Source organism: Calonectris borealis, chromosome 7 (assembly GCF_964195595.1).
Source record: "Calonectris borealis chromosome 7, bCalBor7.hap1.2, whole genome shotgun sequence".
Lineage (NCBI taxonomy): Eukaryota > Metazoa > Chordata > Aves > Procellariiformes > Procellariidae > Calonectris > Calonectris borealis.
Window position 1 is genome coordinate 38,363,773 of NC_134318.1, and position 27,130 is coordinate 38,390,902.

The 27,130-nt window shown below is 38.3% G+C and overlaps 1 protein-coding gene across 1 annotated transcript in view; it reads left to right on the top strand.

Annotated features, from left to right (window-relative positions):
• The window catches only part of PLPP4 (phospholipid phosphatase 4), a 68,415-nt gene that overhangs the window by 33,762 nt on the left and 7,523 nt on the right, over positions 1-27,130 (top strand). Inside the window, exon 6 of the mRNA XM_075155187.1 lies at positions 25,859-26,029. Coding sequence (XP_075011288.1) covers positions 25,859-26,029 — 171 coding nt within the window. The remainder of the gene's footprint in view (positions 1-25,858; positions 26,030-27,130) is intronic.

Sequence of the window (27,130 nt, forward strand, 5' to 3'; positions counted from 1 at the left end):
GCAATTCTGCAGCTGCTTGAAGTACTTAGCTGTTTGAAGCCTGATGTTACAATATCTAAGTCTCTGACAAGACTCTGTGTTTTGAAGCCTTAAAATCCATGCACATTTTAGTCTCATAATGGAAAAGGCAACCATTTTAATTCTGTAATCTTACAATGCTAACCTCTGCTCCTTCTTTGTAGCAAAATTATTTACATAACCAGGATTGTCAGTATTATTTTATCAAGAATAATTTATAGTTGTGATAATAAATTTATTTTCTTGCTGTTACTTCATCCCCCACTAGATTGAAGAGTGAAAAGCAAAAAATTTTATGGGAAACACACCTTCCTGGACCTATGAAGCAATGAGGATGTTGAGGATATAATAATTCATGTTCAGAAATTTTGCTATAATTTTACATTTTCAGTATTTTGTTCTGTGTAATGTATGAACTATACCTCCTCTACCTCCCACTCCCTGTGAAAAATTATTCTCTTATCTCAGTTTTAAAAAGCTGTCTTTCCTGCCTTCTTAACATGTAGGTAGTCACAAACTTTCCTTCCATAAACTCAGTCCAAGATTTTTTCTTGGCTCCTTTCTCCCTTCCTTCAGCATAAGATTGCTACTAAGTAAAATGAAGGAGTTCCATTCTTCAGATTTCTGTCATCCTTTCTCTGTTTGTTTTGGAATTCGTGAAGCAGCACCAAAAAAGGTTTTTTGTTTCTGTTACTGTTTGTGGTTTTTTTTTCTGTTTTCATGGCTGCAGAAATGTAAGTGAGGAGGATGAGAGTTGACATAAACTATAGTACCTCTCTTGGAATGATAGTTACAAGTAGCCCACTACAGTTTGGTATTTTCTACTTCACTTGAACACATGAAGAAAATAAATCACAAGTAAAAGCTGCCAGGCAGCTCATAAAGAGAGGTTAGAAGCTTCAGTCAAGAGCCATTTTCAGCTTCAAAACAGTTTTTCTTAGAGCATTCCTTGGACAGGCTGTCAATCAAAAGCTTTGTTATACCAGGATCTAAAACCTCATCCATGCAAAATGAGGCCTTTAACAAGAAAGTCTGTGGTGCTGTGAATGTTGTGCTATAGGAATGTAGTGCAGGGATGTATAGCAAGAGTGACAGTACTGACACCCCCAGATGGCCTGACCTGACCTTGCGTACCCAATAAAAATGTTGTGAACTACCTGTCTTCCACTTTGAGAGTCAACTTGTGTCCTGAAGGAGATGGTGTTCTCCTTATAAGAGCACAGATTATTATCTTGGCTTAAATTACTGTGTCTTTCATCTCCCTGTGCCAAGGAGTGGATGTGATACAAATAATGTGTGGAGCACAAACTGTTTTGTAAAGCCAAAGAGTGGCTTGCAGATAGATGCAAGCTATAGTTGCCTGAAACAATTGAGGCATTTTGTACCAAATCAGAACAGGAGGTTGACCAACATGAAGACATGGTGGTGTTACTACCTTCTCTGAACGAGGAGCAGAACTGCTGTGGCTGCTGAAAATGTGCTTTAAGCTGGCATATCTCATTCAAGACTGCTGTCTCCTAGCTATGTCTGTTGCTGTCCTTTTCTGGAAAGACTATTGAAGTTAGGTGACTCCTTCTCTTGATAACTTTTTATAACAGCAACTTGAGTTTAGAATCTACACAAGCACACGCCAACATTCAATGACTCCATTGAAATTCACCCAGTAGTGCATGTTCTACTGGATCAAAGTCGTCCCTGGACCTTCTGGATTGTTTGGAGCATATTTTGCCTCTTTTCCAGTTGAACTGCCAGTATATCTTGTTTGAGGGAACCAACATTTGGGAGTAGGGAGCCAAGACTCCTGCCTGGGACCAGTAGCTCAGAGGTGTTCCTGAGTCCCAGGTTTATATGTAGCTATTCTGACTAAAATACTTCCAAAATGTAGGTTTGTTTTTCCATATTTAGTATTTCCATGGCTTTTTTATGCTATTTAAAGCTACTGCCTGTGAAGATACCATGCAGCTTGTCTATGTCCATACTTCATTGAAAGAATTATGTCTGTGAAGACCACAAACGCAGCATTTCTTCCTCCTGCCTGTGTCCTTCCTGTGTCTTCTATAGAGTTATCTTGCAGAGAGCCTTTAGGCAGCCTGCCTTGGAGATACCTCATGGCATCCTAACCTCTCAAGATACATGGAGTAAGCACACATACTCTTCAGGGTTTGTTCTGGCTGTATTTTGCAAACTTGTTATCCAAATAATAAGCAAATCTATCTCAAACATGGCCGCGAGAATAGCAGCATGTCTGAAACGTTACTGAATGTCTGAAAGCCAGTTACACCATCTGAAAGTGCTGACCATAGTAAGGAGTGGAGGAAGTCAGCCATCCCTGTGGTGAGCTTCTGAAGACACTTTTTCTTGTGTTTGGTGAAGTATGATGGGAACTGCCCTTTGTATTATTATTATTTTTTTTTGGCATAGTGTTTCCCCATTTCAACCTCCTGATGTGCAGCGGAAGTGAGAATATATTGTTTCCTCAGGTCACTCCTTGCAGTGCTGGAAAGTACGTAATCCAACTGCTGATGGACTGATACAAGACCCTTCACCATTTTTGTTTCCTTGCAGCAAGATTCAAACAGCAGCAGCAAGCACAGGTAGAAAATGAAAGGATGGGCATACAGGCAGAACGATTTGGTGTCTTTAATGAAACAAACAGAGCAAATTATGCCAAAATCAGTATAAAGCTTTTATTGTCTGGTATTAATAAGTGTAATGATTACCCAGCATACCAATTGGTGAAAAATGCAGTGTATGAATAAAGAGTATTTAACTGAATGCAACATATAGAAACTGATTGATAAGAGGAAAAATATGGTGAATGAGCACAGAATGGTTAATTGGATAAGCCACATGCATAGCTGGTAGCTGAAAAGATCACTGAATTTGCAGGCATACATTATAGCAATGGGATGGACAGAAAGCTTTTGGTAATTGATTTCTTCCTTTTTGTCTTAAGACTGATGTCTTTTTGACGTTTGCATCAGGCTGACAAGATCTTTCCAAAACAAAATGTGAACCTAGAGTCCTCTAGTGTTATTTATCTGAAAATCAATAATATCTAACTCTTAATATTTGTTGTTGAAAAGTTACCATCATGCAGAAGCCTCTTTTTAAGTTTAATTATTGCCCAATATGTTGTTATGTGCATGGGAAATAAATGCTTATAATACCAGGTTTAGATCCTGTGGAGCAATTCCAGGTAGACCAGATATTCAGTGATTAAAAACTGAAAAATAAATCAGAAGGGTTCTTTTCAATATCTATTGTTTGTTAGTTTAAGTGGCTTTATGCATTTACTAGTTCGAAGAAGATTTCACACTATGCCATTCTTTATATAGGCTACAAGCAGGAAGTATTTGATTGACTGGTATTTATGTGGACAGAGAGGTCTGAGTTTATTTTGCTGACAAAATTTGGAATTTTTATGATTACCATAGGATCCTGAGGAAGAAAGTCCTTGTTTTAGTCTTAAATTACCATTGCTATAATTGGGCAAATATCTTTGTTTAGAGAATATATCTAAATTTCTTCAGGGAAGGTGTTCAGCCTACAACCCATTGGGGTTTTTTCATATGCTAGGAAGACTGATTCTACTTGTGAATAAAAGACTATATGTTACGTACGTGTTTAATTAAGGTGACAGAAATACCGAGCATGTTTTTGATATGAGAGCTCACGTTTCTGTAAAGCCCAGAAGTAAAGTTCATGAGTTGCAGCTTACATTTGCTGCAAAGGACGAAGGGAGAAGAATGCCTTGGGAACTCTAAAGAGTTCTGGGAGAGGTGCAAACAGTGACAACAGATGTAGCCGTTCTCCCTAAATCAATGTCATACGTTATAACTTTAAGAGATGCTGACAAGTCCAGATTTCAGTTGCACACCGGTCAGAATTCGGTTCTTTTCCTAAGCACAGGGAAATGTTTTAAAATACATGAAGTCATTAACTGCCCATTCCTTCATTATATAGGAGATTAAATCTTTGTTTTCCAGGAGTGGGAGATATAAAAAGTTACGTTTTTTGTTGTCTATCTCTGGTTAGATAGTAAACTGCCTTCCAGATCCCTGGCAGGTGTCTATCACAAGGGTGCTGGGGTGGACAGAAGATGCACGGCAAGTCACCCATTGCAGTTGGTTAGAACTTCCATTCACAAAGAACGATGACTTGTTTGAACCACACTAGCGCTTTGTCAGCTGATGCCGACTTTGGTTTTAAACCCCTCGGTGTTCTTACTCTGTTAATTGAAGGAGCAAAAGATGGATGTTCAAATCCAGCAGTTTTGCAAGCGGAACAAATGAACTGCAGGAGATCTGTAGCTGATACACTACGATATGCTGCTAGAGCAAGTGCTGACAGAGAGGCAGAGGAGGAGAAAAGAGTATGACCAGTAAGGTACCTGTGATGTCGCCATATCACCAGTCAGGTGGCTGTAAGTAGGGGGAGAACTAAAGGGGCAAATTCTCTTTTCACTTTATGGTCCTGGTAATGTCACAAATATAAACTAGTTCTATCAAATATTGCGGGTTTGGGGTTTTTTTTTCCCCACTGTTTTGAACAGTAGAGCTCAGTTAAACTCATGAACACTTAATATGCAAAAAGTGTTCAGAGTTTGCATATGGAGTTTGGGAGTATCTGCTATCCTCTTATCTGTTTTTGGAAGATTTGGGCTGGAAGCCATGTACGCTGAAATCGTACAGAATTCAGTCTGGAAACAGACTTCGTCTTTCAGGTCCACACATAGATTCATAGACACTGAAGATGGAAGAACCTTCTTGTATCATCAGTTCGTTGCTATATACAGATGATTCCTGATGAATTAAAATATTCTTTTCTTATATTAATTTTAAGCATCTTACATAGTAGGATTTTCCTGCAGCTTAAAATCAGGCTGGTTATTATACGGTTTGTGAGTTCACTCTAGGATAAATACCTCTCTCTGATCTAATCTTGAGCCACCTAATTGGACATTTCTTTTCGGAGCTTGGTGCCTCATTTCAAATTGCTCTGAATTCATCATGTCGGTATGATTCTCCTCTATTAAGCTACTGTTTAATATTACAGTTTACTATGTGTTCCAATAATTTGCTGCATAATTTGGTTTTTTGCTGTCATGTTAACTTCATTTTCTGTACTTAGGTATATCATTGGTAGCACATTTCCTTGTTTTTCTCACTAAGTATGCTAATAAGGAGTTCAGGAGATACTTCTTTGGGCTCCTGCACTGTGGAACTCTCCAGGTATCGAAAACATTGGAAAACATCTGATCATGTCTGAAAGAATTACGTGGTAGAACTAGGTATGAGGAGGAGGAGGAGGGAGGGATGCACGGTGTGCTGGAATGAGCAGCAGTAGGTGAGAAGTTCCAGTTTCCCTTGGTTCTTACACTATTTGTGGAGACCGGTGCAAAGAGAGCTGACTGCCAGCTAATTCAAGGAGCTCTTTTAAAGCCTGTTTATGCGTTTCTTGGCAAGTGATACAAAGCGATCGTCAGCGCATGTTGTAATTGTACATGCTGTAAGATGCCTGTGTAAGGGTAACCTTGGATGTGGGGTTCCTGTCAGATAGTATCACTTGTGGAATGTGAGTAAGTGTTTGAAGACAAATAGATGCCCTGTAAAATAGATGCTATCACAATATATGCTCTGGTCTTCTGAAAATCCCATAAGGCCCTCTGTAATACAAAGCAAGGAAATTAATTTCCAGATGCATTTAAAATCTAGCAATTTTAGAAGCAGAGCAAGTGAACTGAAGAAGATTTCCATTCCCTAGCTCTGAAATCTTTGAAAGCTGACCTTAATATCCGGTAGAGTTTTACTTTTTCTGATTTATGTAACAAAAGAAACTGTCAGTTACACATAGTTTAATTACTACTGCCAGAAAATAATTTTATGTAGGAACCTTTGAAGGATCTTTATGGAAAAAGCTATAGTTTTGCAGTGAACGGATGGAATCTTTGACCAAGAATGAACACTTATCTACCTTACTGGGTATTGTTAGACTATTTGTATGCAGACTGGTAATTGGCTTAAAGCACCATTTACCAGGACTGCAGGTAGATTTCTGCAGGTGGAGGAGGAGTTGAGCATACTTTGTGTGTATGATAAAGGAAGACTGGTGGGCAGTTTAGGGAATGAAGAGGTGGAAACTGAGGGATACTACAAAAGATAGGAAAAACAGCTATCAAGGAAAGCATGTTTTAGAAGCACAAATTTATAGAATTCCAACTCTTGTTCCATTTGCTGTCTGAAAATAATTTCCCTAAGCTTTTAGCTGTGAAGATTTTGGCTTAAAATATGAATCCAGATCATCTTCCCAAGTTGGTGATACCAAGTTTTGGGTACAGGGCTCTAAATCAGAGGGAGAAAGACCTGACCCATGGCATTTTAACTGACTCTTTGACCCAGAATTCATCTGTATAAAGAGGATAGGCCGCCAACAGCAAGCAAAAAAGTGCTGCAAAAGTATTATGTGTTTATGTTAATATAGTTTAATGAGTGAGTCTTGACCCGCTGCCAAAACCAGGTTAACTTCCCGATTACATCTGACCTTAAATGTTTGCTTATGTTCATATGCTACTTACCAGAGCAGTAAGTAGATAAACAATGTAAAGGAACAGGACAGCACCGAGCTGGCGGTCAGAAATATCGCTGTACTGCGTCCAGCCCCAGAACAGTCTTGTGTTCCTCTGTCTGGTTATGAATGTTGTGAACGGTGATGCTAGAGAGGGTTGAGGGGAGCACACCATAGTGATCTCAGAGTGTGGGGCTCTTACTGTCATAACCTGCCTTCTCTTTCACATTTGTTGACTGTTTATTGGGTAGTGATAAGAAAATACTTTTTTTTTTTTAATTATTATTAAACTGCTAAAGGAATGTCCAAAACCATATCGTGTACAGAGAAGGGGTGTGCCCAGAGACCTATTTCATATCTCAGCTCAACAAGCAATAGACTGTTGTGATGTAAATACAGCTTTGCAACAGCAGCAAAACCCGTAGTATTGTATTCTGATCTGCTTTCCAGGTAAATGATTTCTGAATGGATTATCTCCTGAAGCTTTCTTAGAAAAAAGTAGCAACTCTGCAATATGGACTTGCTTCAAATGCTCAGGAAAATAGGTTAAGTTAAAAAAAAATCCTAGACAGTCAGATATCTTATATGCTGATGTGACACTAGTAATGAAGTCCTTGTATGAGCAAGTATGGGTAAACAATAGTAACACAACACATTTTATTTAGAAACACCAAAAATCCTGTGTGAATGAAATGCCAAATTCTTGACCCTGTTTGCTTTCTTAGAGGAAGTGATTAATTCGTCATGATATAGCTCCCTTTAGGCTCTTATTCTACTCAAAACATTTGCAAGCAGATTGCAATTCTGAGAGTTTTGGTCTCAGCTTTATTTAGTGACTGTTTTAAAATGTGTTAATTCTGAATTGGTTAGAACTATTTAAGCTGTATTTTTCAGGGATTGCTGTCATAGATTTGAAGATGTTGTATGAAACTGGTGTTGATACCTTTGTGCTGAAGAAACAAAGAATGGCTTGGTGAGAGTTTAATTTAACTTCCTTGTTAACCTCCTTGGAGCCTGTATCGGTAGTGAGTGGCAGATCGAGCCCATGATTGTCATGAATACCCATATATGCAGCTTGAAATTGATGTGTCTGCTATGAATAAATGAATAATCACTTGCTAGTCTGGTTTGTGTCAGCTTATAGTTTGATTCACAGAATTGTTTGGTTGAAGGTACCTCTGGAAATCATCAAAGCAGGGTCAGTGAGGGTAGGCTCCTCAGCACTGTGTCCCGTTGAGTTTTGCATGTCTCTGAATATGGAGATTCCACAACCTTTCTCATAGGGAAACCTAGTTTGTTCTGTCACAGTGAGAATGTTTTATCTTAGGTTTAAATGTTAAATGAAATTTCCTGTACTTCAGTTCATCCCCATTGTCTCGTCTCCTTTTACTGGTACCACTGAGAAGAGTCTGGCGTTACTTCCCCTAGAACAGGACTTTGCACTTCCCTGTGTTGAACTTCAGGAGATTCATGTTGGTCATTGATCTCAGAAAGGTCCAAATTGTTGCTAGTGGATTTCACATCAACTGACTGAGAGACAAACTTGATAAAAATTAAAATCAGCTGAATAACACAGTGGCTGCAGAGATAATTAAACTTAAAATTTCATGTTGGGTTGGATAGATTCATGGGAATAAAATCAATAAAAAAAAAATAATTTTCTGTATAAAAGTGCTGTACTAGCAGCAAAAGAAATAAAATACGTGATTTTATTTTTGTAGCTGCAACTTAAATTAGTTTGAAAAGTTGACTTTTGGCTAAATTGTGCCATTGATTTTTTTTTTTTTTAATAGAAATCTTTATTGATTCCAGAGGTTCCTTTTTGCAAGGAAAAATCAAGGTTTGAAGAAATTACTTTGTGGTAACATCTCAATTTGATTTGTACAGCTTCCAGAGTGAATGTTAACATAGTGCTGTACAAAAGCTCTTATTTCTTGTGTGCGGTTTGTTTTCTTTTTTTCTTCTTCTTTGTAGTATATTGGCTGAAAGAGAATTGTAGCGATTACTGTTGAATACAGCTGAAGAAATCAGAGAATTTATTCAGAAATCTGAAATGAAGCATGTAATCAGAGTATTTGGTTGTAGGGACAATAACAGCCACTGTTATGTCATATGTTGTTTATTTACCTTCTTGATGATTGAAGGGGTCTTGACATGTTTGAGAGAATAATGGCCTCTTAGAAATGGAGAACAAAATTATTTTCTCTGCCTTTAAAGTTATAGTTTACACTTACCTCACTGTCTTCGTAGACAAGGTGGCAAATTACATGTAAACACTCAACTTTTATGTATTGATTGACCCCATTTTTATAAGGAATTCATGTTCTTAAAAGAAACAGTTCTTTTCACTGTATATTTTTAGTAATTTGCACTTTTTATACAAATAAGACATAGGTAGTAGTATGTCAGTATTAATGTAACTAATGTTAGCAGTGGCCAGACTTGCAAGGTTGTAACCCGTTGTAACGTGATGGAGAATGATTTTTCACAGTCTCATTATTGAGGATGAGCCTTTGCAGGTATGAAAGGTAAGCTTCCATTTCCAACACAGGGCATAATCTTGCTCTGATCAAAATCAATTCCAGAACTGAATTGCCTGGAGAATTCTAATCTATTAATAGTCATCATTACTGCATCAAAGAAGTAATCAGCAAACAGGATTAATGGGAGCAGTGACCAAGGAATTAGGATCTTGATACCTACTGTGCACTTCAATACAGCTTTAAGAAAACATTGCCAGTGGAATATGTTACACGTTATAGGTTCTGTTTATATTAAAAGTAGGATATGCACATTACAAGAGTACTGGATATGAGGTCATCTGTGCTTATTTGTTGGGAGAAAGAACAGGATCTCCAAGAAAGGAAGTACAGACAGCAATAGGAAAAAAGTAATTGGTTACTCTTTTCTGCTGGCATAATAAATGAGATTACATCTTCAGACCAGTCCTGAATAGTAATTTCCTACTTTACGTAGCCAGATTCTATTATGAATGACAACAGTAATTGCTCAATTTGTTGTAACAAGCTTAAGAATATATAAGAAAAATTCTTCTGCAGAGGTTCCCAAGCCCTATCTTCGAATAAGAAAAGAGGAATCCCAGCTGACTTTTTTCACCGCATTACCATTTCTTCCTTTGTGAGCAAGGTCAACCCCCCCATCCTACAGATATTAGGAGTATGCATGTCTTTCCCTCCAGCATTGACATATTTCCCAGAAGTGGAGCTCTTGTGTTAGCTTCTTGAGACTGCTCTTTAGTAAGTCTCCTAAAGAGCAGAATGAAAGGGACTATACTGGAAAGTTAATATAATTTGCCTTTGATGATTGTCATTGAATGCAGGTGGCAGTAGGGGAGGTGACCATGTGCATCACCAACCTCGTGCCTTACAGAGCATCCATCTTGCCCAGCAATGGCAGTATACACAACTTCAGGGGCAGTGCTCAGGAGATAGTTCCCTTATCCAGAACAGAGAAGGTGAATGCTGAAGTTCTATGCTCCCGACTTTTTCTAGGAAGAATCAACAGTTAATTTCCACAAGCTATCAAGAGTTTGAGTATAAACTGGCTCAGGTGCCAGTTTATTAAACAGCTATAATGCGTATTATTGGGATAAACGAGGTGGCTATTTACCCGCCTATTTTCTTTATGAAAAGATATAGCCACGCATGTATGCTGTTCATCTTTGTCAATGCTTACCATTTATCTGTCTGAGAATATACCGAATCTTGAGGTGAAAGGACATATCCTTATCTTTCCAGCAGTTTCTCTGCAAACAGTAGGCTTGCTTCTAAGCTGTGTAAGAGCTCTTTGCTTCTCACCAGCACCCAGCCTTTTTCATTAAAATGACTAAAAGAAGCAAAGCATGAGGTGTTGTATCTCTCTGCTACCTAGCAAAATTCAGCAGATCTTCTTGAAGAAAAGCTGAAAGTAATGTGCTGCTTCACAGTAACATGTTATTTAGCAATACCAAGGACTGCATGAAAAATCAGAAATTGTACCAGGTGAGCCTGTTGCTTTCTTGATCTCAGGACTGTGATTTGCTAACTTGCAGTCCACTGTAATTTGTGATTCACATAGGATACCAAAGAGGTGTGTGTGTGTGTGGCTTTTTATTTGTTTTTGCTTTTCCTTATCTAAAGACCAGATCATGCAGGGAACTCAAGAGTAGAGTGAAACTTCAGAGGAGAATAAGAAAAACATGGAATCATCTTGAATCCTGGGTCATTAATGAGGAATAGAATGAATGATGCTGTGAGTCAACACGGTTCTTCCTCAAGTGCTGGAGAGCTGAAGTTAAAAAGTGAGCTGGAAGTATGAATAAATCTCTGAGCTTAACTCGATAAACCAGTTTTCCCAGCAGCTATTGCTGTTTCTTGGTTATTATAGTTGCTCAGTTTGCTTTCATCTGTGTAGGGAAGAAGCTTAATTACCTTTCAGTCTAATTCTCCCTTTTCTCTTGCCTAACTTTGACTTTTCAGGTAAAATTAGTAAGCTAAGGTTAAGGTATATGCTTGATTTAACAGCCTGCAGAAGACTTTGTTGTGATATTCTAGACTTTAGCTGTATGTAAAGCTAAGACCAGTTCTGACTGACCTTTTCAGTTAAAAGGACTTTGAGTTACACTAGAGATCTAAAGATCAATTTTCATCTGTGAACTGTAGTGACAGCTCTTCTCTGGAGCAAAACAGGTCAGAAAGCTCAAGACTAATTTGAAAATGGATGGCTATCAACTCAACTCAGACAGAGGAGGCTGGCACATCTTTAAGAAAGAAGTCTCATTACACCCCTGGCAAATATTGAGATTCCTTGAAATTGCAATTGCAGCATAGCACTGACATCACGCTCTGAAATCCATTCGGTATGGTTTTGTGTAGCATTTCTGTGTAAGAACAAATCAAATGTAGAGATGTTTCTAAAACAGGTGTGTTGTTAGCTCTTCCTTAGTAATATATCTTTCAGTGTGGAGTTTTCTTTAAGGTAGGTAAGCTCAACAGTGGGCTGTTTTAGGCAGCACTTGGGAGGTAAGAGAAGCTTGGCTACTGCACTGTACATGAGAAGCAAAACCATGGCTTGGTTGCATGTTCATTGTATTCACCGCATAAACATGTTTCTTTGCTCTCTTCTAACTTTAATTTCAGGTCAAACCCTGGCCTCGTGAAGGATATCCCTTCATCCTCCTCTGCAAAGAGGAAAATAGAGAATCATAGGTCTAGTCAGAATTCCTGTTTTGAGAACTAGAAGCTGATATTTGTGTGTGAATTTGCCCCAGACCCATCAGCTGTGAAACACTTTGATCAGGTTCGATCAGGAATGACTGCTAGAAGCAGTCCTTGCTCTTAATCTTGATAGGGTAATTTTCTATGTCTGTAGAGACTAAGGGTAAGACTTTGTGTGGCAGCATTTTCATGCTGATCAGGCGTACACTGTTGAAGACGGTGTAATGACAATCCCTCTTGTAGCACTGTGTTTCACATCACGATGTGGTCTTGGAGCCCATGATAAGAATAAACCAGAATATGTATGAGAGCGTTCTACCTAGATGAGAGCTACTTGCAAGTAAAACCAACCACTCCGTTTCCATGGGGACTTTAGGTGATCACCTTCATGAGTTGGGGTGTGTGTTTTCCAGTCTACAAGAGCTAGTTGTGATCAAATGCTACTGGTTGACTCAAAACCCTTTTGAGCAGCAAGAGTGATAGAGCTGACTCACATAAATACGTGTTCTTGTAATACAAATAACCCTGAGTCAATCCAGAATTACTTCAATAAAAACAAGAGTATCAACTACAATTCTGTTGTAAGCAAAAGAAAAATAAATCAATAAAAACCTTGAAATTGAATTATAAAGTTAAAATGCTAGGCACCTTTCTTCAGAGGTGGCTGGCTGATTTATCAAATTGCAGAAACCTCAGGCGTAAAGATTTCTGAAAACATTAATTTACGTCTTTTGAAAACAAGAGGATATTAAAAGTCTCTTGAGATAAAAGCTATGAGATAAATGCAGGAAATCAAGCATATTATTTATGCCAGAAAGAGAAAAGTACAGAACATCTTCAGAAAGCCTTGTTTGGATTTTGTTATTACTGTCCGTTCCACATAGAAAGCACCAGCTACTACAGATAAGGAAGTAGGTAATTTTTTTTTCTCTCCCTTCTGCAGGGGACTGAGCAAACAACGAAGTCAGTGTTTTAACTAACAAAACCTACACAAAAAAGTTTATGCAAAATGTTTTTAAAACTAATACTGCTTTGTTGCAATCAACTGATTTCTCTGGTGATTTTCTCTTGAGACTTTTAGTTTTTGCTTGTTTCAGTCTGAACTAAGACAATGGTTTTAGAAGTGTCTTTTTCTGGGATTCCTACATTCTGTTTAAAAAACCAGAAACTTTTGGAAAATGGTTATGTTGGAAGTTTCTGATCATGTTGGAAGGCAATGTAGGTTGGACTCATGGATGAAACTGCCAGTGGATAATAGCATAGGAGGTCGTTTTAAAAAAATTCTCTTGTAGGGGAGGAGGGAGGAAGGAAAAATTTTTGGATGATTTTACTGAGGGAATTAATCAGAGAATAGAAATCAGAATGGTTGACCAGCTGTTTTTGATATCATAGCATTTCCACAAACACTCAGGACTAAATATATAACTGGTGAGAGGTGCTCAGTGATGCAAGTTCTCTATCATATGATTAGCCATTTTATTCTTCATTGTATTTGGCCAGTCTTCTTTGCTGATCTCTTTTCCCTGGTATCCAGTGATAAGACCTGTGGGAATGGTTCAAAGCTGCACCAGGGGAGGTTTAGACTGGACATTAGGAAGCATTTATTTACTGAGAGGGTGGTCAAACACTGGAACAGGCTTCCTAGAGAGGCGGTCAATGCCCCATGCCTGTCAGTGTTTAAGAGGCATTTGGACAATGCCTGTAATAATTTGCTTTAACTTTTGGTCAGCCCTGAAGTGGACTAGATAATTGTAGGTCCCTTCCAACTGAAAATATTCCGTTCCATTCCGTTCCATTCCATTCCGTTCCATTCCATTCCATTCTCTGTCTTCTCTGCTGTGGCTGTCTTCCTTCGTTACTTCCTTGAAATCAGTAAGTTTGTGTGGGTGAACCCAGCAAGATCCTGTCTAGAAAAATGGAACTAGTAGTTGCTGTAAATAACAACAAAGTCTAAAGGCAAGGGTTAAAATATATTTATGTTATCAAGCCATAGAATAGTATATCACTTTCTGGTATTGTTTAGTATGGCAAGGAGGCTAGAGTCTGAATGAAAGAGAGTATCACTGTATCCAGAGAATGCCTCTTTCAGTAGGGTAGGTAATGGGTAGGAGTTAAATATGAAGAGCAGGATTATATTTTGGATGTGCCTATTCATGGGTCTGGCCTTGATTCCGTTACTAAAAAATATATGGCATACCTTGGAAATGCCTATTTATCTCTAGCAATTATAGTCTCAATAACTGGTTCACATACCAGTGTCTGCATTTGTTTGGATGTGTCCCATTCCTCCTAACTAAACTCTGCTTATTTGGGCAGAAAGCGTCCTCAAGATTACTCCTAAATTAGTTTTCTGTCCAGTCCACTCCTTGGTTTTGGGGGAAGGAGAGAGAAATCTCTTGGTTTTTTTCCTTCTCTAAAACAGTTATAATGTCTCTGACAGTCAGACTAGGAGTCTCCTTGGTGTGAGTTGTCATCTTAGACAGGTAAGGACTACTACAACAGTTCTTAAAAGAAATAACACCCTTGCTGTTGACTGGCTGATTGCTTAATATTTTATTTTCTCTTTATCTCCACAGTTAACTGTTCCACTCAGTGTTGTTTGTCACTGTATAGTGCATTACTGTTGTGTTAACCCGGAGGAGTTGCCTTCTCTGATGATATCAAAGCTGATTATGCAGTTCATGCTTGCACCAGATTTGCTTGATGAAGCACTAATTAAATGAATGTAGTATTTGTGGTGTGTCTTGCTGTGTCACTAAAAAGAAAAAAGGATAATATTATGTCTTTAGAGTGAAAGGACAGCTAGCTCCTCCTCCTCTTTTTCACTAAATAATTGAAATTAGTCAGTTGTAAAAATGAAAAGATTTTTACATTTTAAAAGCCATTCATTTGTTTGAAAAATTAAAATGATTTATGTGCTTCAGAGTGAAGAAATTATTGAATTTCAATAGAATTGTTTGCTATCCTGTGATAATTTATATAAAATATTACTGCAGTACATGTAATTATAGTTGGGTATCTAAATTTGAACTGTTAATTATCTTTAGCTAGCAATTTCATGGAGGATAGTCATATTTCCTTCAGTTGAAAGTGAACATTTTAAGTAACAGATGAGCTACAAGCCACAGGTTTTTGGCAGTAATTGCTGCTACTCCCCTATTTTCAAGATAAATCTCTTAATTAACAGCTGTATGGCAGTGTCTCACTGAAATATTTCATCCTCTTAAAGAAGAATCCAGGGAAATAAGGAATGGATTTCTTAGATATGCAAGGGGAAAAAAAAAAAACCTCCTGTGGGGTTTATTGGTTTCTTAATGCAAACTGTAAGTATACTCAGGAATGGTTATGTTTAACGCTTTTATGTCTTCTCTGACATATTTACCTCTCAGTACTCAATAACAGAGGCTGTTTGAATTAATGAGGGGCTTGTGAAATGAACTCTTTAAAGTTTAGTTTTCCAGCTCTAATAATAAATCAAATCCCGCTAGTCTGTTTGAGGTTCAGATTATGTATATGTCTCAAGCATACCTCCAAAAGATGTTCCATTTTTCCTGAATTTAAAAAAAATGTGGGTTTTTAATACATGATACCATAACAGTGTAAAACAGTGGTTCCTCATTGGTATTTATCCTACCTAGCAAACATGTTCTATGCATTGTCTTTTACACTGTAGCATTTAACACAATAACTTTTTTTTTTTTAACGGTAATATATTTTCTCCTTTTCTATGCATGATTAAAGAGATTAATCCCAGTTCTACTGCATGGACAGCAATTTTAGTTTTGCTATCTTCAGAGGATCTAGACTGAATTGGAAATGAAGATACCCACTTTCCAGTCCCTGTTTCTCTCAAGAGAGTTATTTAAAAGTTTCTCTAAAAGAGTTATTTACAAGCCTGGAGCCCAGCATTGGATTCAGTGATGGTATAATGTAGCTGTGCAGCCACTCTCCTCTGGGCATCCTCGTTCACTTTGCTACTTAAAGTGTGGTTGAAGAAGGCTTCAGATCGCTTGCCTTTTTTTCCCCCAAACTCCTCTTTTTTACATAAAACCCCCAATGATAAGTTCCTCTTGCAAATGGTGGATAGATCAGGCTTCATCACTCTGCAGTGTAGCAGGAATAAATAACATTTTCCTATTCCTGCTGGGTCTCACAGCAGGAAAAGAGAAGCAGAGATCTTCTCTATAACCCTTACTGCTGTAGCTGTGCATAGTCTTGGGGTTTCCCAAGTATTTAGGGGGATTATTTGCAGGCAGTACTAACACTGGTGTAATCCAGCAAACTCCTTGACACTGCCTACCATGCTGCATCTTGTGTTTGACAGAAGCAGTCCGATCCTCTGCTGTAAAAAGATTCTGTCCATCAAGGTACTCTTCAAAATGTCTTTTAACTGTATTTTACATGCTAATCTGTATGCTTGAACCAATTCGCTTCAAATTTTAAATTAAATGCACATCCCCAAAAGATTGATACAAATACTTGGCATGGTAAATGCGAGGACAAATAGTTGAGCAGGATGTGATCCGTTATCAAGGATACTGCCGATGGCACATGTATGGCAAAGCAGGAAGCAAGAAGTTCCCCTGATCCAATGTGTGGGACTTGGTATGTTCCAGTGTTGAACTGGAAAGAAAAAAATTGCTCTTGACAAGGATTATTTGTAGTTAGATACCTCATAAATCCCCCAGTGACAATAATTTGTATTAGAGTTGGAGAGCTGATGATCTAAAGCTTGTGGCTAGATACTTTATTTATGCTAAGAGAAATTTATTCTCTGGTTATTGATAATTCACAGGGTAGTAGCTGTTTAATTAGTACTGACTTGTTTGAATTAACCTGGCAACTCTTATCTCAGTTGTAACAATTTTTTCTCAAGAACCTAGAGATATAGTATCAGGACTTTATTTCATAAAGGGATGCACATGTGATCTTACAAAAAAAATTCAGTCAACACTTGATATTCTTGATGCCTGTAAGGAGAAGAGTGCGTTAGCCAGGGACCACGCTAGAGCAGCACCATCGTGGGTGTGTTCAAGGACCAGCTGCATCCTGATGTCATTCTGTCCTACGTTTAAATCTGATAGAAGTTCATTGGTTGGACCTAATTCCACCAAGTGTAATTGAGAAGCATGGCGGTCTTGGCAGTAAGTAAAGAATAAAAAACATACCTTGCAGAGAAAGATGTCTTTCTAGTCTGATACAGTTGTATGATTAGGGCTGAGTTTACAAGAAAGTCTCTTGTAGCTGATATTTATGCTAAGGCTGCTTTGATTAGTGCATGAGTGCTGATCCCTTCTCTTCAAATTAATTTCAGGATCTGAGCCCTTTTAGGCTTGTCTTTACTGTATTCTCAGAGAAAGGGGATTTGTTCAAGGTTTCTGTCAACAGAAATGGCAAAGCATGCTATGGAACAGGTTCACTTTTAGGACTTTTTGTAAATAGCATCATTAAATGAACAAATCAGAACTTAGTTCTCATCTTTTGGTAGCAGTGAGATGCACCCTGAGACCACTTTAGGTATTTCAGGTGTAATGAGGTATCTTGAAAGGTGCATGAAAATAAAATATGTCAGAAAAAATCAAAAAAAGTTCATGAGAATTCACTGTGACAGTCCTGCAAAAACAACCTAGTGATTAATACTCTAGTTACTTGCTTTTCAGATAATACAGGTCTATTTTTGTTCTAACATGCCTCTATCTCCAATATCTCCTTTTTGTTTCCCAAGTCCCTGCATACATTTGTATTTTATGATGTGCTTTTCATGTTGCTTCTGCTGAACTGTCTTTCTTTGTGAAAATAAATTAATAAAGCTAAGCCAAAGGGAAGGTGATTGACTGTCCCACTTGGAAAAAAAAAATATATTTTGCGTGTGATAATAAGCTCAAAACGTTCTCTGGGAATTGTACTTATATAAAATCCTCTTCGAATTGAATTTCAGCATTAAAATTTATGCAGCTATTTGGTATCATACTTTTTCCTTCAGGAAAGATAAATATTTCAGTCTTTGAACAGTGTGAAACTGAAAACATTCACCAGTAGCCCCAGCTAAAATTGCAGTAGGTTGCTGTGCAATTCTGGTGATGAATAGTATACAGTAATCACTGCAAGTATAAAGCATCACAGACAAAGAGATGGATCATTTTCTCTGATTGTTATATAGGCCATTTGAATGGTTGTTTTGCAGTTTCATAATTTGTTGCCACTTAAATAAATTGAGGATTTTTTCTTCAGCTCAAAAACTGCTCAGTGTAAGGAAGACATGTGTTGCGTGCTTAGCAAAGCATCCATTTAAACTTCAGAAGCTGAAGATCTTCACTGGGTAGTTTAATTTCCAGAAAACGCTCACAAAAGCAATGATGTTTTTAATCAATAATTTATTTGGGGTGCTTTAGATCAGATTCATGTTCACAGTTTCTCACTTTATGCATTTCAACTTGGTCATCGGTTTGGTTCATACAGATAGTTTTTTAAACCCAACTAGATCTCCTGTCTGGAGGAATCAGATGTCAGAATAGGATCTGCTGTGTCTCTAGATGCTATTGTTCTCTTTTTTTCTTCTGTGAACTTTTTTTTTTTTGAAGAAGGTGATAGAAACAAACTGAAAGATTCAGTCTAACGTAGTTTTATGTATTCCAATAATGATAATGCCCAAGAAGAAGATGTTTTTGACATGCTTCAAGTACCATTACGGTATAGTTTTAAAATGTGCCTTCCAATAGCAGTTCTAGATACCCCACCTACACAAAATAAGGTAAAAGGCACTCTCTTAAGTTGGTAATTCCTAAATCATTAGGATGTAAAGATCAAAACAATACTTTCTTGTCTTCACACAGAAGTCTACAGCTATCCAGTTAGTTCTAAAAACCTATCCAGCTGGGTTTGTTTTGACTCTTCCATTTTCTACCCTCTACTGGTTGCTCATTCATCAGATCTACAAGGCTTGGACCTGGTACTTTACAGAATGCCATTATCCCCTTCGAGGTTTTCCATGGTGGCAAGGTCCTGTGCCTTTGGAACCAATTGCAGGATGAGAACTTAGTACATGAACTCCTTGGGCAGAAGGCATGCCAGGTTTTCGGTTTTTTCTATGAAGTATTTTGGTCGTGTCATTGCTGTAACAGTAAATAAACACACTCAGCTACTTCCCTTCGCTTATACCTCAATAGGTGCTTGTAGCAGTGTTTGCACCAATTCTGCATGTACTTAATTATTATGAAGCGGGAGCAGCACTTCTTGTAGGAAGGCTGTTGGAGAGCCTTACTGTTTTTTTTGCCTATGTAGCAGTGTTTATATTTCTCTTCCTGTTTTAAGTGTTTTACTGAATCAGGTCCTCAGATGAAGATGGCCCATGATGATGGTGGTTTACAATTTGATCGTGGTTTTGTCAGTAAGAACTTCACCAAGTGGTTGGTGTTACAAGTCCTCTTGCATCCAAGATAATTCTCCTCCTCTATCTTCAGATTATTTCTCTGAAAATTATACTTTATCCAAACTCACGTTCTGGTGCTAACTAGATCACAGAATCATAGAATCACAGAATCATTAAGGTTGGAAAAGACCTGTAAGATCATCAAGTCCAACTGTCAACCCAACACCACCATGCCCACTAAACCATGTCCCGAAGCGCCTCATCCACACATCTTTTAAATACTTCCAGGGATGGTGACTCAACCACTTCCCTGGGCAGCCTGTTCCAAGGCTTATGGTATGATATACGGGAGGTCAGATGAAAGGATCAGCTGGTCCCTTCTTCTGGCTGCCAACTCTGTGAACTTTTGAACAGTCCTTATTCAGCAAGCAAAATAAGCAGAGAAAAACCTCAGTACGCTTTGTGCGCTGGACCGACTTAAAGTGGTGACTTCAAGTTGCCGGATCCCATGTATATCTGGTATTCAAAAGTCTCATTCTGAGAATGGGAATAGGGAATTCATTTTGATGAGCAGAGAGGGACAACGTGCTTGCTCTCTACTGCTCTGCTGGCTTGAATCGTATGACAGAACTTGCAGTACTGTCTCTGAATGGTTTATAGCCATGTTGCAAACAAAATCATAGACACCTTTGACTGGCAGGTCTACATAACCAGTAGGTCTGCATTATGAAGAAGCAAAACAGCTGGAACAGGTGTAAAAAGGAATGGAAATTGATTTAATTTTTCACAAACTGCTGTTTATTCATGAGTGAGGGACTATCTAGGTACCATGAATATTATCTGGAGAACGCATATGCATTATTAAAGATTCTTTGTAGATAATAGTTTGAAATAAAACCATATAAATACAGCAAAAACATAATACGTGTGAATTCCAGTGTTTCCAGTGATTACTTTAAAGAAAGCATGCATAACATGCACTGTGAATCTCAACTCCCTTCAGAATCTGTCCAGAAAGGTACAAAGACTTGCAAATCCATGATTTTTACTGGTGTTTAAATAGCCCCCACTAAACCGATTATCTGATGCTATCAGCAAATCCAGGAAATGGAAGTAAACAATAAGGGGACAAATCAAATATTGCTTAATGTGTTTTCCTCTCATTTCAAGTTAGCCCCTTTAAGTTAGCTCATAGCACCTATTCCTGTAAGACTTAAATTTTCCCTTTTCCTTCCAAAATTCCCTCCATCTCCGCTAATTTCTTAAGAAACCATAGCTGCCTTATTTCAAGAGAACAGTTCAATAACAACTTGCAGAAGGCAGAGGGAGAGCAATGAGGCAGCACAAGCCTCTAGCTAGGGCACAGACCCTGGCTCTCCAGGAGCCAGGTTTCATCCTTGACTGAGCAAATCCCTTCCTCTCTCTGCACTTCACCTTCCCTCCTTTGCCTTTGTGTCTTTAGTTGCTTTTGTGGGACAGTGTCCTCTCTGTGTGTTTGCATAACAGTTAGAATAAAGGTAACTTTGTCTCAGCTGAGACCTCTCAGAGCTGCTACAGTGCAAACATTCCATTTTCTGTCTTTCAATACGTTCACAAAATCTCCAGTGTTTTATCAAGCCTTGAGAGAACACATGGCTTCTGTCGAGAGAGGTTTTCCTGTGTTCAACAACTTGTAGCGTCAGACTTTGATTTGAGTTAAACCAATTGTTTAAAATATCTCATTTCTTTCTACTGTGTGTTTGATTCATTCCTTTTTCCTCTTCCAACACTTAAAATCTATTAAATATTTCCGTCTGGAATTTGCATCAACGTCTGTTTTGAGTTAACATTGTTTTAACCTAACAGACTGATTTTCTTATTTTCATTTTTGCCAATGTCTCCAAAGAGGGCTGATTGGTATTTTATGTTGCTCTTGCCTTTATATAAACAGAGTATTAATTTCTTATGATCTGGGAAGAAACCAACTTAGCAGGTGTATTTGTGTAGATGAGGAACATTGCTTTGCTGATTCTTTGGAATCTGTCTTATGCAGAATGATAGCTTTTATTACAATGTTAGGCAGTATGTAATATATTAGGGCATGTGACGTGTGTATGCATGTGTTTGCATTTTCTCTGTGATACAGTGAGGTATTGACTCTAGCTGGTGCAGAAAAAAATTTGCTCAAATACGTTTGTCCTGGTTTCTGCTGGGATAGAGTTAATTTTCTTCCTAGTAGCTAGTATAGTGCTGTGTTTTAGATTTAGTATGAGAATAATGTTGATAACACACTGATGTTTTAGTTGTTGCTAAGTAGTGCTTACACTAAATCAAGGACTTTTCAGCTTCTCATGCTCTACCAACTGAGAAGGCTGGAGATGCACAAGAAGCTGGGAGGAGGTACAGCCAGGGCAGCTGACCCAAACTGGCCCAAGGGATATTCCATACCATATGACGTCATGCTCAGTATATAAACTAGGGGAAAGCTGGGGTTGGGGCCGCTGCTTGGGGACTGGCTGGGCATCAGTCGGTGGGGGGTGAGCCATTGCATCATGCATCACTCGCTTTGTATATTCTTTTATCATCATTATTATTATTGTTGTTATTATTATTACTATTTAATTTTATTTCAATTATTAAACTGTTCTTATCTCAACCCATGAGTTTTCTCACTTTTACTCTTCCGATTCTCTCCCCCATGCCACCAGGGGGGGAGTGAGTGAGCAGCTTTGGGGTGCTTAGTTGCTGGCTGGGATTAAACCACGGCAGTCCTTTTTGGCGCCCAACGTGGGGCTCAACGGGTTGAGATAACAATAAATGTGACCAGAGCACGTTAGAACAAATTTGTTACAAATATTCATTATATTAGTTTGATAGTCACTGGTCACAGTGTTGATTAATTTGCTCTCAAAGTTGTCGTGCTTGTCCTCAGGGTTGTGTTATCTAATACCTTACTTGCAGTATATATTCCCTGTTGTGCTGTTTATCACCACTGGGAGCTGGGTCAAGGTTATCGTTTTGCTGTACTTTGTAACACTGGCTTATGATATGCTAAAATGGCTGGTTGTGAGACTAATCTGGTATTTGTACTCAGCATTGCCATTATCTCTGTACTTCGGGAGCCATCTCTCGGAAACTATTAATAATTATACTTTGTACCTTTTCTCCTTGGAGAGCCGATTTACGCGGGAGTCGCCTTCCCTGATACATCAGTGTGTTATCAACATTATTCTCGTACTAAATCGAAAACACAGCACTATACCAGCTACTAGGAAGAAAATTAACTCTATCCCAGCCAAAGCCAGGACAATGTTCTACTGATCGACTAATTCTTCTGTGTGAATATCACCTATAGTCCCCGGTTTCTTGAAGAGTGATTTGGTTTTCTTAATGTTATTGACTGACAACATCTTCAAAATATAGCCATCAAGCAAAGAAGTTGCCTACCTGGAGTGCACAGCAATCGAGTTTTCTTGGAATATATAGTTAGGTTTATAATGGATACTCCCACATCCCAGAGTGTTTAGCTGTTAATTCCATGTTCTTTACTGCTGACTCTGCACACACCAGGACTATTGGGTCAAGCAGCTCTTTCTGGATGTGCACGCTGAGGGTAAGGGAAGTTAATCTTACAATATTGCAATGTAAAGCTGCTCCGCAGAATATTAGTTTCATAGCCACAAGCTAGAGCATCTTTATATTACTTTTCCACCTTACATTAGGCATAAGTTCCCCTGGAGGAGTGTTTGTGAGTCTCCTTCCTTCCTGACCTTCAGTTTAGAGGAGCACATCAACCATCTAAGGCAAAATCTGCCTTTGTGTCTAGTGCAAGTATAGATCCTGCTGAACTTCCATATTCATTCATGAGCACCTCCTTCTGGAAATGTGGCAGATCCCGAAAAAAACAGGTTCTGGGGAAATAATTTTTCAAAAATATCACAAGGTTTGCTCTAAAGCCCATTTAGCTAAATCTGCTGCTGCTGTCCACCACACTGACAATTGCTAGTAAAATTGCCTGGCAAATGCTAGTAATCCTGAATATGAGTCGCTGTGAACTGAACACCTACGCTATAGTTTGGGCAGTATTTCTTTAAGCCCTCTAAATTGCTAGGCATTGTAGATTGCCTGAAAATGAAGCCACAAAACACTTTGATGCTTCTACCTGGGAATACTGTCTTCAGATTTCAGTTCATCTTCTTCTAAAGATCTAAAAAATAATAACCTGGGATGGAAAATGGAAATACGAAAATAAAACTAATTTTTGAGAGGAAGTATTTGAAAGTATTCATTCCAGGATTGCACTTGATATTGGATATCCAAGACAGATTTAGTTTTTCTCACTCCAGTTACTCAACTGGAAGATGCAATGGTGCAGATGAATCCTGTCCTTGCAGTCTCAGATAAGTTTATACATGTTTCTAGTTCCAAAGGTCTGCAGAATGGAAAACCCTATGTCTGCTCACACAGATGCGAATGTGTGTTGTTAGCCATCAGAAAAATCCCCTATAATGAGCTGCAGATCTTTGCTACAAAAGACAATGCCACAAAAATGATCTAGTGCAACAGGAGGAGCACAAAAGAGCAGCGTTGTCTTTTGTCATATTCCAGTGGCTAATCTAGCAAACGTGAGAGGCGCAAGAGAACGTCTACACTGGGAAGTCTACACTTTTTGGTTTAAGTGTGTCAGTCTAACACTGGGTACTAAGAGTTGGAGAGGACGTTTGAAAAGGAAGGGGGGCGTTCCAGTTTTCTGAGATATGTTGTCAGGATCAAACCGATTTTTCTCCATGGTGGCTATAGCCTGGTGCTCTGACTATGCATCCCACAGCCTGTTTCTGTGTAAGACATGCTACTCTTAGGAAAATACATTCATTTCAAGAATACCATGACATAGAAATGTCAGAAGAAAGGGTTTCTTCTTGTATGATAGATAGTCTGAAAGGCAAAGCAAGTTTATATGACTCTCAAAGGTCTGTACACAAGAAGGTAACCCAGTCTGCAAGAAATCTTTTATTTATTCAGGATTGTTTGTTATATTTTAAAGTTTGCCTCCCACTGTCTTCTGACAAGTATGGAATCAGCACTGCTTGAAAAAGCTTCTAGGAAACAATATATTTGATATACTGGTTTGATGACTAATCAGCATTCTGTCTTGCTCCGCCATATCCAGTCTAAAGAAGTGATTTATTTATGTGTTTGAAGATGAAATGCAAATCTTCGGTAATTGCATTCAGACAGCTGTGTAGTATAAACTTATGAAATCACTCCATTGTACTGTCAGCTAAAATTGACCATCCCATAGATTTATCAGCAGAACACAAAGTAATTACTTTGTCAAATCTAGTGTTTAGGAACATGAGGCGGAGGGCGTTTGAAAAGCCCTAGCAGGAGATTAGAAAAAAGATGCATGTCTGACCCAGCACTGATGGTGATTTTACCATTAAATTCACTGATAGCAGAATTAGAACAGAGTTTTGTATTTTGAATGTGACCTATTACCTCTTATACAGGTGCTTAGCTATCGCAAAGTTTAAAAAAAAAAAAGTTTAAAGGTAGTCAGAAAAAGGATTTCAAAGGTTTGGATAAATACTTATAGTTTTGCTATCTGTGCTTTATATGCTTATATTCTATTTTGATCTCTGCAGTCAGGAGCAAAATTGAGTATGACATTTGTGGAAAAAATAGAAGATATGTTTCACAGAGCTACCTGCTCAGCCGCAGCTCTAATTTTCCTACAGCAAAAAAAATGTTTAAATGTTGTTTTTTTTAAAATTTAAAAATGCATATTTAAAAAAAAAATCCATCCAGCATCTCTCAGGAAGGTGAACAGCTGCAAGAGGAAACAAGTTCAGTGGTGCCTGAGTTCTGCCGTCACTGCCAGTTGAGCATGTTCTATAGAAACAGGTTAATGGAACCTAAAAATCTCATTTAAATATAATTCAATTGCGGTACAAACCGACTGAATCCTTTTCTGCTTTGAACCTTAACTTTTTAGAATAAGTCTAAAATTAGGAAAGACGTGCTGAAGGTTAAGAATGAAAGAGCTTTTGTGACTCAAGTTAAAAATTTGCCTAAATGTTTAATTTAATGTGCAAATAAAATCAGAGATTCTTTCCACAGCCGATGGCTCCCCAAGAGGAAAAAGGTAAATTGCTAAAGGAAAAAAAATTCAATTGCTATTGGATAGATGAATGCCTGGAGGTACCACAGTATTTGCAGACATGTCAGATTTTGTGGAAGCTGAGTATCTCTGAGAAGGAAGTGGATTTGCTTTGCAGTGTTTGCTTGCCTGATTGCTTGCATTGCTACGTAGATAACAGCGCTGCTGTGGAGAACATATGTACATCATGGGAGACTACCTGTTCCCATTCAGCCCCCAAAGAACTGTGTTTTTTTAAAGTTTGTAAGGTCATGATTGCTTTATTAAAAAAAAAAAAGGGAAAACAAAAAACTCTCTACCTAGGCAATTTGCCTTTGAAATGCTAAGTTATAACAACATCATTTATATGATTACATAGGAATCACCATTCAAATTATGATTTTTGCAGATGGGTCTTCTCAACTTACCTTAGCTCCTAATATCATCCTAGAAAGTCCAAGACTTCTCTGCAGTAGAAGGATCTTGCTGTCAGATCCTAAAGGATCTTAAGGGATAGTATGGTACAGTGTTAATGACAAAATACTGTAATTCTGTGTTTTTCTTTATCAGTTGCATTTTCAGGCCTTGGCTTTACCACCTTCTACTTAGCTGGAAAGTTACACTGCTTCACGGAAAATGGCCGGGGGAAGAGCTGGCGGCTTTGTGCAGCAATTCTCCCGCTCTACTGTGCCATGATGATTGCCCTGTCACGTATGTGTGATTACAAACATCACTGGCAAGGTGAGCCATGGAAATACTGTTTTTCTACTTTTATTTTATTAGCCTTGTATTTCTTTGATTTTTTTTTTTTTTCCCCATTAAATCACATGAGTTACAACGTGGTAGTATGCTATAGATTTTCCTTGCTCCTGGATTGATGCCTAGGGTTTCAACGTCTAAAAATACTGCAGGGGCCCTTTACCGTTCTATATTTTATATACACAATGTACACCATCGTATTTATACATAAATCTACATCAGTGGTTTTTTTATATCATCATTTTTTACAAATGTACATCAGTGCCATAGCCACCTTGGATGGATCCAGCTGTAGGCTGGATCTGGCCCATCAGAGTAGCTCTGTCCTGTGGCCTCGTCCTTGCCTACCGCTTTTCCAGGTACCTGCTGGGTACCTGTTGGGTACATGGGTGGTTGCTAATATGTGGTTGCATATGCATTAGACTAGACTGAAGCATCTGCGTGTAGCTAGTCATTGCAAAGATGCACTCAGTCATTTGTCTACATTCTGGTCATTTGGTGCACATGATGTAATACGCTGTTTTTCATTCAAATCAAAGTATATTGGGCATAAGATGGGTTCATGGCCCCTCCTTGAGAAGTATAGAAACATTGCATACCGAACTACATAGCACAGGTTGTAACAGATTCTGCCCACACTGAAAACCTTGCTGCAAAGTTTGGTGTTTTCTGTTCTCTTAATTTTTTTGGCTAAGGTTGTAATTGCTCCCACAGTGTCAATTCCACACTTTCCAAAGTCAGGTCCTACTTAAGGAAGAGAAATGTTTCATCTTCTTCTTATATCCTGTTAAAAATGATTTTCCATAGCTTTGGGCCGCAAATATTTCAAGGTTGATATTTTGTTATACTGACTGGATGTTAGTGTGATGGATTCGGTATGTGGTACCTATGCATATTCATTAACTTATAACTGCAAATAAATGCTGAATGTATTCAGTATGGATGAGTGGGTCACTGAAGCAGCATGCTGTGTCTTTTTTGATTGTAAAGTATATCCACAAAGCTAAAGAAACCTGCCACACAATCTTAAACCTTACCTTTGTGAGGGAATGACAGTTATTGACAGAATGGGAGATGGCTCGT